Source organism: Saccoglossus kowalevskii, chromosome 12 (assembly GCF_978046115.1).
Source record: "Saccoglossus kowalevskii chromosome 12, keSacKowa6.1, whole genome shotgun sequence".
Taxonomy (NCBI): domain Eukaryota; kingdom Metazoa; phylum Hemichordata; class Enteropneusta; family Harrimaniidae; genus Saccoglossus; species Saccoglossus kowalevskii.
Window position 1 is genome coordinate 26424297 of NC_140652.1, and position 14286 is coordinate 26438582.

General features: G+C 35.8%; 1 protein-coding gene across 1 annotated transcript; it reads left to right on the plus strand.

The window, feature by feature from the left end:
* The first annotated feature begins 323 nt into the window (after positions 1 to 323).
* Positions 324 to 7485, plus strand: LOC144363569 (uncharacterized). The gene is made up of 3 exons (XM_078014179.2): positions 324 to 533; positions 4251 to 4356; positions 7346 to 7485. Exons 1-2 carry the CDS (start codon positions 324 to 326, stop codon positions 4335 to 4337), a joined length of 297 nt encoding a protein of 98 aa, XP_077870305.1. The 3' UTR covers positions 4338 to 4356; positions 7346 to 7485.
* Positions 7486 to 14286: the final 6801 nt, after the last annotated feature.

Sequence of the window (14286 nt, forward strand, 5' to 3'; positions counted from 1 at the left end):
TGTCGTGATCCGTCGACAGTAAGTACGGTACAACGCGCGTACATTAGTAACGAAATACCAGGTTACCTTCTCTCTGATAAAAAAAAAAGCCATCTAGATGCTTTGCGTACATCGATACTTAATATTAAAGATACTCACAAAGTATTTAAAAAGGGTTTGCTGACATTAAAGTAACGATAAGCAGTTATCACTCACGCTGAATGTCTTGTCAGTGTGACTGGTGGCGCTCACCAGTCTCTTATGTTTTAAGCTTCACGTGAAATTATCATTTGGCACAGTCTTGACCTGCGCATAGTGAATTCATATATATGGTCGTTGTCAACATGCATTTCCAGAATAGCAGTCGTTATTTGACAGGCAACATGAAACGGGATCGGGTCGTCTTAGTCATACTCACGGTGGTCGGGCTTTGCTTTCTGCTGTTTGTGATATGTGTGATAGTTGTCGTTAATAAGGCCCATTCAAGACAGACTGCTTTGGACAATGAAGAAAGCGTAACCTATAAAACGAGTCAGAGTGATCTTATTGATAAGGTGAGTAGACGGATTGTGTTTAAAATTAAAGATGCATCTTCATTTGCTTTATAGCGAGGCAATTTCCGCAATAAACGGCAATCTTATAGGATGTGTTTATTTATATCAAAATTATATAGCTGTAAAATGTCGCTGTTATCGGCGATGCATTGTTGTAGTCGCGAGTGGTGGGTTAATCCCCCCTCCCCATTTAGTTAGTGAGACTCCCATTCTTATATTTGGATGTCCTAGTGTATTCCAATGCAATCCGGAGTGGTACTGAGCTTCGTTGTTGCATTGCATTTTACATTTGACATGCAAAGTGAAATATTGTTCTTGATCGTCTGATTTTCCCTGTGGAGTTTGTACAGATTAATTTTTTATTGCAGGCTGTGGAACACTAATTGCGGATGTCGAAAAACAAACCGTATGCCGCCGCGTGTAATTTTTGTGCCGCCAACAAAGATATAGTCTATATTACTCAAATCACTGGCATTAGAGAATTGTTATAGATAATGGCTTCCGCGGTGAGGAGAATGATTAGCAGCGAAGCCTCGTTAGTTGTATTTCCCCCTCAGCATTTACCAACTACGTCTTCTGATTGCATAAATCATACCTGAGGAAATATCCCGAATAAATAAGTCATTGTTGTATGCGTAGATGTATAATACAGGTCTTGGTGTACACTTTTCAACGTCCCTAGCTGACCCTTAAGGCTGTAGTAGAACAGGAAATAGCTCGTTCATCGAAATCAAAATCACGCTAATTAGTACGAACAGCATTGCAACTGCAATCTGTAATAGCCTTAGCTTTGTAATCATTCTCCTTGAAAATATATATTGATTTTTATGGAATGATAAGTATATTGGTAGTCATATGTTCGCTCGTTATGTAGGTTTACAAATCTTTTTTTTTTCAATGACTGGGAATGTGTACACGACAGTATCTAGCTGTTACGCGTAATCTTTGAATACCTTGATTGGCAGTATTGAGGAAAAGCTTTTTGCGATTATTCCTGACGGCGAGTAAACGTTATGCGATATTAATAAATGGATGCAACACGTCCTATTCATTCTCGCGGTATCGGTGTGACCAGGTAATTGCATGACGTCACAATGTACGGGTAATGACTATAATATTACAGTTGTCGTTTATTGCCAATTATTCTCACGCAGAATATTGCGATTTTTTGTGATGGCACATTATCACGCTATACTAAAGGTATATCTCGACTGAAAACACATGTTTGGTGATTTTGAAACCTAAATACTATAATCGAATGGCATCTTCCATTGATTTTGATGATTTGAATGGGTTTTCGAATATTTATGCTACATCAGTTTTAACAGATATTAATTTAATTGTGCTTATTGACCTCATATATTTCTGTTAATAATTAATGATCTTTTTTTCATTTATTTATAATGTTTTTTAATAACTGTCTCTATATCATGCATCTACATGCATGCAAGCAAAACGCGTACTTTCAGTGCACACACTACCGAGAAGTAATGAAAAACAACTAACGAAGAAAAGAAATCAGGTGCTTTCGTTAAAAATAACTCCCGCACGCTAGTGTTAATTCAAAATGTAAGATTAAAAAGTTCGTAAATTCTCATTTTGTTTTTAGAATTGTATTTTCCTCCGAGCATAATAACATGGTCGTGTAACAGTTTGTGTTGCAGTACTGTACTGTTCCGATAATATATATATGATCTTTTACATGTCTATTATTCTTTTCAGTGATAAGAAAATAACAGCAAAAGCGTATGTTTTAGAACCACCAGACCACGGGCCTTTACATTTTCTTAATTTTATGTGATTTTTAACATCAGTATATAAAGCATGTAACACGTGGTACACTTAAATGAGAAATATAACGTTGAATGCGTCAGACACTCCCATACGTTGCGTTAATTGTGGTCAGTCATTCCTGCTACCTTGAAATAATATGTAAATCACCAGTGGCAATTGAAAACACTTAAATATATGTCGCCCAACTTTACATTGATAATTTTTTAACGACGCTGTAAACATGTGCTAAATTGTATTTTGCACTAAACATCTCACAGCATTGTACTTGATATTGAATTCTGTAATCACCATTGAATGATTCTTGACAGTTTTTATGACAGAAAATAAAGTCCTTCAATTAGAGTACCGATATTCACATCGAAATGAGGAGAATCCAGCAACCATGTTGTTATGTATATAAATAAACGTATTGAACTGTAAACATACGGCAAGAATACTACATCACCTGGATGATTACATTTGCTAAAAATAGATTACTCGAGATGTTGTAAATACAATTTAATGTCTATACCGTTTTGCGATATTTACGATGAATGATGCTGCTGATTATGTCCAGTAATCGAAGCACATTTATCATTTTGTTAATCGGACATTTTAATAATAATCTATCACTTTTTTGTATTATTAAAATTATCAAGAACATTGAAATACTATCACACAATCAGCAAGGTTCATTACATCATGTCTGCGCAATAACTGAATAACTACATCACGTTACTACCATTCTTATAACAGTGAATTTAAGGCGACTTTATGTACATGTGAATGAATGTAGTTGAAATGAGAATCTGCACAGCGATATGACTGACAGTGTGTCTAATAACTCTATGTTTGTCGCTGTATTTAGTCAACAAAAGTCATCAATTCTTGTGCTTCAAGTGGCTGCATCAACACACATTTACAATGGATGGCAGTAGAAGTGGGTTGTATTGTATACATCCAATGTTATAGTATGTACTCGTAAAATATCCCGCGCAATAATTTTATTCATTCATGCGTTAATTAATTTATTCAGTCCGACAGTCTGCCATTCTTTATTTAGTTATACTTTTATTCTTTCGGGAAAACTATGTGATGATAATCTTTATTGTAGTCGTAATTGTGGTACAATAAAGCAAACATAAAGAAAACAACTAAAGAATATTACGATAAGATTAAACAGCAAATATAGTTTTAAAAAGTCATTACACCTGTTTTTGAGACAGGTGTCAATACATTTTTATTTAAACTTTCCGTTGTTTTATAATTATGTGCACTGAACACTTCTAATTGTAAAATATGTACTGTGTACTTACTCCAATCAGAAATATTCACAATGTAAAAGTCAGATTTTTAATTACCTATGTGTTCCATGAATTCATTTGATAATGATTGACTTCAACATTATGTGCATTTCATACTATGTTCCGGACAATGTTTTAACACTGAGCACACAGTTGTAATACACAAGGTATCCATTAAAATTGAAAACTCGCGTGTATCATTTATTGGTGTATTTTCAGACATTCGGGTAATTCGTGGCACATATGTGATTATTTGTATAATTATATATATATATATCGATAGTTGATATCTTCTATTCAATCTGTCAAACAATTCTTATCCTATTTTATCAAGATTTTGCAGTACTTCATTATGTTGACGTTGCAATTATATAATTCGAAATTACAAGAAATTTTGGAGAATCGTCGTTTATCATAAATGCATGAACAGGTTGTCCAGATGTAATAGCAAGTTTATCAACGTATTGGTGGAGAAATATAATTTTGACAAATAACTCCGACGTCGTGGCTTATATATAGATAATACAAGACCAGGAATTGGTTGCCATAGTTACTGCTTACTTATAAGATCATGCATGCAAAAGGGTAGCAAAGATTGCGATGACTCACTGATGATATTTATTTTCATTTCTGTCTTCAGGTAGAGCAGGCTACCACGAAGCTGTTCAGTAAATCTCCGTACGATAACCATCGTGTTCAGAGTAGACGGACTTATAATCAGCATTAGCGATGAATTCCAATTTGAGGTAAGCGGTTTTAACTAGAATCTATTATGAGCAATAAGCATACACCACGATCGTTGCCGTAGGAAAGGCAGCAGCGAGTGGGAGCCTGTGGTGGTTTCCATGGGAACTGAATAACAAGGATCCCAACGCTTAGTGTCGATCGTATTCAAATAGAGTTGTGTGCGTAATATAGCAGACCTTGATGTGGAAATTCTCAATTGAAATTGATTTTCAAGTACGTATGCACATTTGCCTCAAAGACATCCGGGTAAGACTAGTCCTTGGTAATACCAGTGTATGTCTCCGCAAGCCAAGTAAACCATCCTGCAAAATATATGCCCGCTGTTTTTTTAATGAATTTTCGATCAATATGCTATCATGTCAATGGGTCGATTTTAGAAAAACTAGTTGTATGTATTTCGAATGTCACGGTGTACGCTATATTAATAACAGAGTGTGTCAGTTAAATCTGTTTATTGATATTTTCTACTTGATAATACGCTATTGATTTTCAATGATGTAGTAGATATTTTTGGTTTTGAGTGTTAATCAAAATGAACTTTGTATACTTTTTAGAATTCTTCGATATACAATATCGTTGACAATCTCAGAGCTCCGCCATAAATGGAACTTACATAAAATAGCGATAAACGTTGACAGCTCTCATCGTCATGATGAATACATTTGCATATTTGCATGTATTTTAAATAATTAATGATCCACGCAATCAAATATTAAATACTGGTAAAATATCTTTAGATGTCACGACCAGTGAATTATAACATCACTGCAATGACGTCACTGTTCTTTTATGTATATGCAAATTAGTGTGGATCTCTAATTGTGACATGCTCGAGTTCTACTCGGTGGGCAATTGTCAAGTTTCTTCACGTTCTTTTCAGAGATTGTCGATGTGATATACTCAAACATTAAACATTAGCTCGTTAATTAATTTCGATAAATGTATGCATTCTATAGATTTGGATACCTGAATGTAAAAATGGTCAGCATAATCGAGTGAAAAAAAAAACACATACATTTATGCATCTTAGAATTTTTTTTTAAATATGGTCAAATAAAATAAATAAATAAATAAACGAATTAATTAATTATTTATTAAATAAATAAATAAATAAATAAACTAACACACAACCAAACAAACAAATTAATAAACAAACAAATAAATAAACAAACAAACAAACAAACAAACAAACAAACAAACAAACAAACAAACAAACAAACAAACAAACAAATAAATAAATAAATAAATAAATAAATAAATAAATAAATAAATAAATAAATAAATAAATAAATAAATAAATAAATAAATAAATAAATAGATAAATAGCTTGTATTCCACAATTCTTCTGTAATTATGAATTGTATTTTCTGAAAATGTCTACTAGAATTTTCACTGGAATTGAATATAATGTTGTTATAACACTGTTTACATTTTCGTTACAATGGTGCAGTAGTTGTAAATGATGGATTTATTGGCATATCATGTAATTGTGCGTGGTCAATCTACCAAACATTAACAATGTGATTGTTACAACGTAACGTACACACCCCTATGACATGTGCGTGTCTTAAGTCGCTTGGCAGTGGATGAGTGAGTCATTGCATTTATAAATCTGCAGGTGTTAGCAAGTGAGCCAACACAAACTGTTAAAGAATATATTCGAACAGGCTACATTAAGCGAACCTTAACCTCGCTGATTCAGCATTAAACGTTTTAGCTCTCCTCTAACAGTGGCTTTCATAAGTTGAATCGTGCGATGAATAATAACGAGGTAGCTTAATTATTTGAGAAATGGGAAAATTTAACGACAATAAAGAAAACAATTACAATGATATGTACTTTGTTTCCTCATGTACATTGAGTATAAAAAGTGCTACGATTAATGTCTGACACTAAAAGTAAAGAAACATAACGTTCTCAGTATATTACTAGATTTACATGTTGTAAAAAACTTCTAACATTTTTACATATTTAAAACAAAAATCGACTCCTGTTATCCTTCTTATGTTTTTGTTTTTTCAAAAATGTTCAAAAACTCGAATTACGTTTATCAGGTCTAAAATAACAAATAACAAATAATTGTGTTTTTCTTCGAAATTCCTCAATTATTTTATTGTCCAAATCCGATCAAAAACTTTGAATATATGTCTTATCTAACAAGTTAAGAAAAAGACGATAGGAACTTAAATAATATTAAGATCTAACTTTGTGAGGGTGAATTTTGGTAAGATCGACTTCCGCTGAAACAAAGCTGCAAAAAAAGTGCACGTAAAAACACATAACCCTTGTCAGTTATCCGTAATCAATGTGAACTCGGGGAAAATTCTTAGTTCGTTCCTTATTGTGGAATAAATCCAATTAAAATGTGATTTGTGTTTATAAAAACAATACAACAATCAAAGTTAAAACTACATGAAATGCAAGTTCATCAATATATGCCAGTTCTTGAAATACTGATATTTTTGATTGACACAATCAGATATATACTCCAAAGCAAGCGATTATCAATTTAACGGTTTAATAAAGTGTGTGGAAAAACCTTGTGACGCGGCAACGATCAAGGTTAACAAAGCAGTGATAACATCAGAATTTAAAATCCTTGTGATTTCGATTAATCGATGTGATGATGCGCGCTAAAACGAAGCTTTGATATTAACCTCTCGTAATAACATCACGGTACCCAATATAGCCGTACACGAATCGAAGCCTGAGTTAATTATTATGTGTAGTGGATAAAGCACAAACTATGCATCACGGGTAATGCGATTGTGCAGGTTGAAAAATTAAATGTCCTTTTGTTTGCCGAGTCCGTCAGCAAAAATAGTACACACTCACACAGTCCATGTGTAACCTGTGTGATTCTTCCGCTGTTAATGAATTTATCATTCTAAAATACAGTTAACATAAACGAAAATTTGTAGTCATAACTTTTTGTCGGTAATGTTTCATAACTTTTTGAAATTATTTTTGTTTTGTTTTGTTTTTCAGCGCCAGAGAAGTACTCTGAATAACGACATGGTTTTATACTGTAACGTTTTGAAGAAACAAAAACAAAGTTTATTTTTGGACCTGATGTCGGTCCCTGCGACTGAAAACATATATTTTTGTTCCATTTGACATTTATAAATCATGACGTCTGTTTCCGATATTGCCTTACAAAGAAGTCGGTTCGCAGTGAGGTCGGTGGTTCATGCTATGCGTCTTCACGAAACGGTTCATTATATTTTCTGCATTTAGTATTTCATCTTTACCTGTCACGATCCATATTGTTTATTGTGTTCAATCCACAACGCGCACTATAATTTCCGCAGACTGTGGTCGACTCGTGTGCTCAAGGATATATACACTTAATGGCTGTCCTGTGAGGCCGAAGCAGTCGAAAAGATGATGAGAAAATGTGACAAGTCGTTGATGTGCCTAAAGTGTGTTGTTCAACTGTAATTTTGAACTGAAGAGACTTTTAGTGTTTTATTACTCTCACCATACCATTAAGGGTCGATTATTACCATGGCCTAAAATGAAAGTGAAAGTGAGAAGCACTGACGACGTGCGTGTCATGCTTAATGGCCTTATTAGATACTTGACTGTCGTTGGCAATACATATCGTGGCAAGTTGAAATCACGTAGCAGCATCTGACAGTTTGTTGTACTAATTTAATCTCATATTGTCGCATTTTGCTTGGCTCAGTGTTCGATCAAATCATTCACTTTTGTCGTAGTCCAATGGGTTTGTATTATTTTGTTTTCAATGATTATACAGCTTAGAATACAGCTGGTGTATTAGTGATTCTAAATAGAAAATCGCTCATACGTGTGTATGATTACTTCGAAATTATTGGGTTTAAGCTTTGTTAACAAATTAAGCAGTATTATTATGCCATTGTGAGTTAGGATAACATGTGTGTCTACGCCAGGTCTCCTATGGTTTGCAGACTATCCAATAACCCATGTATGTACTTGTCTCAAATTAACACTGTACGCTTCACGCTTCAATTTTATCTTTTCTTTTGCTGGGCTTGTTAAAAGAAGCACTTGGGAGATATGGCGCGATATACTAGTATTTGATATTGTGATTAAGTGTCTGAATAATTTTTGAAAATCTGTTGATATTTCAACAACAAAAATGCGGAAACTTTGATAGAAATACAATGTTTTTGAAATGTTGCCATTTTTGGTGGGTTTTCAATAATGATTTACACACTTTGTTCTGCCAAATTAATGCTTATACTTAAGTCCGGTAATGAGAATACGCTAGTATAGTTAATATGATAAACGCATTTTTTTTCCAAAATTGTGCTTTGATCAGTAGTTAACTAATATCGAGATACTTTGCCTAATTGTACAATTGTATTGAGTTCCATATCGCTCTATTTGATGAGAGGGATAACCCTTTCTATGTAAGTAAGTCGTATCCATCTTGTCATATGTATGCACTCTCTGCGTTATATACAAAGTATTGAGTTGGCTCGTGATTTGTTGTTCAGGCAAGCAGTTAGCTGCAGTTCTGTAGCTCTGGATTTCGCTGGTGTCCGTTTTTGGCGTTTTCTGCTGCATCGCAATTACCGATAGACGAACGAATCAGACTAACGATGCAACAGAAAAAGTCAAAAACATACACCAGCGAAATCCATAACTGCAGCTAGCAAGCAGTTAGGTCGGGATAGTACGCATATTGAGGGTCAATTTGTATCCCATGTATTTGCCCACAGGGTAGCAGCGACACCATAAATATCACTGAGATAAGCTAATCTGCACGTTAATGGTAAATTAACTTTAAATGAATAATTGTTGAACGTAAACACTAGTATCTCGTTGATCACATTTGCATATATTCAAAAAAATATTTATCATGCACAATGTGGCCGCAGGATATATTTGTTGTTGTTCAATTCCTCGATAGAGTAGATACATATAGGGTCTTTAACTGGGTCTTAACTTGTACCAATATACAACTCAGTTCCTTGTTTTATTTTATAAATGGCCTTGGTCCATCATTCAATGCAATGGTTGTAGAGTCAGAGATTAAAGTACATAATTAGAATTTATAAATCGTTAACAAAAGTGTCTCTTCTTTCAACTGTATTATGTATTAAGAACAGTGGTGGATGTAAGATATGTGGTTTGGATGTATACATAGCTAGACTATGTCGAAACCATAGATGTAGATGATTTTTAATAAAGGAAACTGATGCTAATTTCACCCAATACTGATTGATGTATTTCCTGAAGTAAACACTACCTACTGCATACGGCATATATACCACTGCACACGACAGAAATACTACTTCACACGGCATACATACCACTGCACACGGCATATATACGGCATATATATCACCGCATACGACAAATATACTACTGCATACGGCAAATATACCACTGCATACGGCATATATACTACTGCACACGGCATATATACTACTGCACACGGCATATATACTACCGCACACGGCATATACACTACCGCAAACGGCATATATACTACTGCACACGGCTTACATACTACTGCATACGGCATATATACCACTGCACACGACAAATATACTACTGCATACGGCATATATACTACTGCATAAGGCATATATACTACCGCATACGGCGTACATCTACTTCATACTGCATATATACAACTGCATATAGCATACATCTACTGCATACGGCATATATATCACTGTACGGCAAATATACTACTGCATACGGCATATATAATACTGCAAACGGCACATATACTACCGCATATGGCATATATACTACCGCATACGGCATATATACTACTGCATATGGCATATATACTACTGCATATGGCATGCATCTAGGGCATACGGCATATATACTACTGCATATGGCATACATCTACTGCATACGGCATATATACTACTGCATATGGCATACATTTACTGCATACGGCATATATACTACCGCATACGGCATATATAATACTGCATACGGCATATATATCACTGCACACGGCATATATAATACTGCATATGGCATATATATATCACTGCGCATGACAAATATACTACTGCATACATAATACTGCATACGGCATATATACTACTGCGCACGACAAATATACTACTGCATACGGCATATATACTACTGCATACGGCATATATACTACTGCATACGGCATATATATCACTGCACACGGCATATATAATACTGCATATGGCATATATATCACTGCGCATGACAAATATACTACTGCATACATAATACTGCATACGGCATATATACTACTGCGCACGACAAATATACTACTGCACACGGCATATATAGCACTGCACACGGCATATATAATACTGCATATGGCATATATATCACTGCGCATGACAAATATACTACTGCATACATAATACTGCATACGGCATATATACTACTGCGCACGACAAATATACTACTGCATACGGCATATATACTACTGCATACGGCATATATACTACTGCATACGGCATATATACTACTGCATACGGCATATATATCACTGCGCACGACAAATATACTACTGCATGCATAATACTGCATACGGCATATATACTACTGCGTACGACAAATATACTACTGCGTACGACAAATATACTACTGCATACGGCATATATGCTACTGCATATGGCATATATATCACTGCGTACGACAAATATACTACTGCATACGGCATATATGCTACTGCATATGGCATATATATCACTGCGTACAACAAATATACTACTGCATACGGCATATATACTACTGCGCACGACAAATATACTACTGCATACGGCATATATGCTACTGCATATGGCATATATATCACTGCGTACGACAAATATACTACTGCATACGGCATATATGCTACTGCATATGGCATATATATCACTGCGTACGACAAATATACTACTGCATACGGCATATATACTACTGCGCACGACAAATATACTACTGCGTACAACAAATATACTACTGCATACGGCATATATGCTACTGCGCACGACAAATATGCTACTGCATATGGCATATATACTGATTCACAGTCGATTCGTCCCAATTCACATTCGTCCCACAAGTTGATTCGTCCCAATTCACGTTTGCCCCACAAGTCGATTCGTCCCAATTCACATTTGTCCCACAAGTCGATTCGTCCCAATTCACGTTCGTCCCACAAGTCAATTCGTCCCAATTCACATTCGTCCCACCAGTCGATTCGTCCCAATTCACGTTCGCCCCACAAGTCGATTCGTCCCAATTCACATTTGTCCCACAAGTCGATTCGTCCCAATTCACGTTCGTCCCACAAGTCGATTCGTCCCAATTCACATTCGTCCCACAAGTCGATTCGTCCAAATTCACGTTCGTCCCACAAGTCGATTCGTCCCACAAGTCGATTCGTCCCAATTCACGTTCGTCCCACAAGTCGATTCGTCCCAATTCACATTTGTCCCACAAGTCGATTCGTCCCAATTCACGTTCGTCCCACAAGTCGATTCGTCCCACAAGTCGATTCGTCCCAATTCACGTTCGTCCCACAAGTCGATTCGTCCCAATTCACATTCGTCCCACAAGTCGATTCGTCCCAATTCACATTCGTCCCAGCACCACCATACTTATTTGTATATTGTAATGAAACAGCTACCGTTATTAATCGTACAAGTAAAAGAAACAGCCTCAACCTACTGATCTACGGTTTAAATTGCGATATGCTCACAAACATCATCGCCTCCATTTTGTGTCACCGAGCTTGTACCATTCACCATAGGGGTGATAGGTCAATTCGCTGTGTCGTCACAAGAAGCGCTGTCCGAAGCACAGACTGTGTTGAAAGAATGCCGGCCTACAGCGTCAATAAGGCCAATAGGGTCATTCGCGCCCATTTTTTTAAGGGCATAGTGTAATAGTTTATGTTAAATATATAAAGACGGGAAATCCGAGCTTGATTTTATTGTTCACATCTAAGTGACGATATGAATAGGCACTGAAGGTAAGAACCATTGAAACGATGTCTTTATATGTAGACGCACCTAGGAAAGTGTGCTAATGGGATGTCACATGCCGGTGCAAACCATAAAAGGATTACTTGAGGTTGATTTGAGACAATAGTTTATTTATTAACACAACACTGTCGCATACGACTTATTTACCACTTCCGTGTCACTGAGAATGTTCTCGAACCGTACTGTGTCTGGGTGGAATATTCTAGATTTTTTTTTTAGAAAATGGTTGAATAGGTAATAGAACACTGTAGGAGGCAATAGAAGGTAATGGAACATACTAGAAATTGGTAGTAAATTCCAGACTCATTATGTATACTGATGTAATGGTCTATATACATATATATATATCCCATATATAAGGGAGTTGTCCAACACTGAGTTCAGATCGGAGATCTCGTTGAATTGTATTGGAGTTTAAGTATCTAGTTATTGGAGTAGTGGAGTTTTACCGCGTTATTGTACTTGATGTTTGCAGAGTATAATAATACCAGTACCAGTTGAAACCTCATCTGTTGGCTCCGTGTTCGTATGTTATCATCGCCGCCAGGGAAATCTTTCTGTTACTGTTGCCATTTTTGTATTTGAACCATCACACCTGTACTAAACCAATTACGGTAATATTACGTTGCGTGTGACAGACACAGACAAAATATTGAAGTCACTAAAACTTGAACTACAAGACAATAAATAACAGTAAAAGATACATTTACAAATTACAAGATTCACTGTCCATTAACATACGGAAATACATTACAATACATCTACAATTATACCATGGGGTGCTGCGGTTTTATTTTTTGTGAAATGTTTAAAAGGATTGTGGGTAATGGTCAACTAATTCTTCAAAAAAGTGATACCGACACGTGTATTAACCTTTAATTGTCACTGTGTTATTATAATTAGATCGTGAATCGTACGGTATTATATGGTATTTGTGTTTCAATTGAATTTTAAAACAGTTTGTTCAAGGCTTTCTGGTTTTATTGGATGTTACACAAGTATAATATATATATATACATACATATATCGACATATATTATCGATTCGTTTCAAAGTCGATTCATCCCAAATATGTTCTTATCGTTTCAAGTCAGTTGGTGACTGGTGCATTGCCACATAATGAAGCCGCTGTTTGGAGAAGTTTATCGGCTGAAATGTCGTTGTCTTTAAATTCTCCCCACGCTTTGAATACTTTGCTTTCTACCTGCCGTCCTTTAATGGTCGTGGCAAACAGAAAATAGTAGAATCACGTGAGAAAACTGTTTTAAGTCACATCAAGCTTCAATCAGTTACTTCTCAGCTGTATTTGTTATAAAGTAACTGACACAGCAGACGTTGTCGCCAGCCGTATCAATTCAACGCCACGAGCCGACTGTCCATCAAGATACCTATGAAATAATAATAATACACCCCAGACGACGCACTTTTGTGTGGCGCGCAACAATCCATTAACAAGATACAATTCCCCTTTTGATCTTTTCCCGTGGTACAATTGCAAAGTGTCATAACGGGTTGAATTGTGAAGTTTTCTGAGAATACTGAAAGATGTAGACGTGTTCAAAATGTGAGAGTATTCTCTGGGGACCGCCTTTTGTGCAGATGACGTGTCGTCTTACCGAAAGTGTTTGATCAAATTATTTTGTAGACATTCTTTTGTACGTGGCTGCTGTGGGGTACTCTGACTTCGGTTTTGATATACTTAGGTCACGTGATGATGAAACGGACGTGGCTGTTTAATAATTTGTATTGTTAATGAAATGAGTGTTAATCAAACGGTGTTCGCGCGTTTGTATGTAATAATTGCAGGGTTCAGCATGAGACATGGTTCTAAGTCGGTGATTGTATGCTTTAAAGCGGGGGAGTCGTCACTTGCGCATGCGTCAGATGGCCATAGCGTGTCAATGTTTACAAACAAACGTCTACCTATGAGCCTTTGCCTTTTTAGTGTGTTTTGTAATC

Bases quoted from the DNA above. Each gene is read 5' to 3' on its own strand.
- LOC144363569 (XM_078014179.2), top strand. From the start codon at position 324: ATGCATTTCCAGAATAGCAGTCGTTATTTGACAGGCAACATGAAACGG. The intron at 534-4,250 runs GTGAGTAGACGG...TTCTGTCTTCAG, and splicing joins AGAGTGATCTTATTGATAAG to GTAGAGCAGGCTACCACGAA.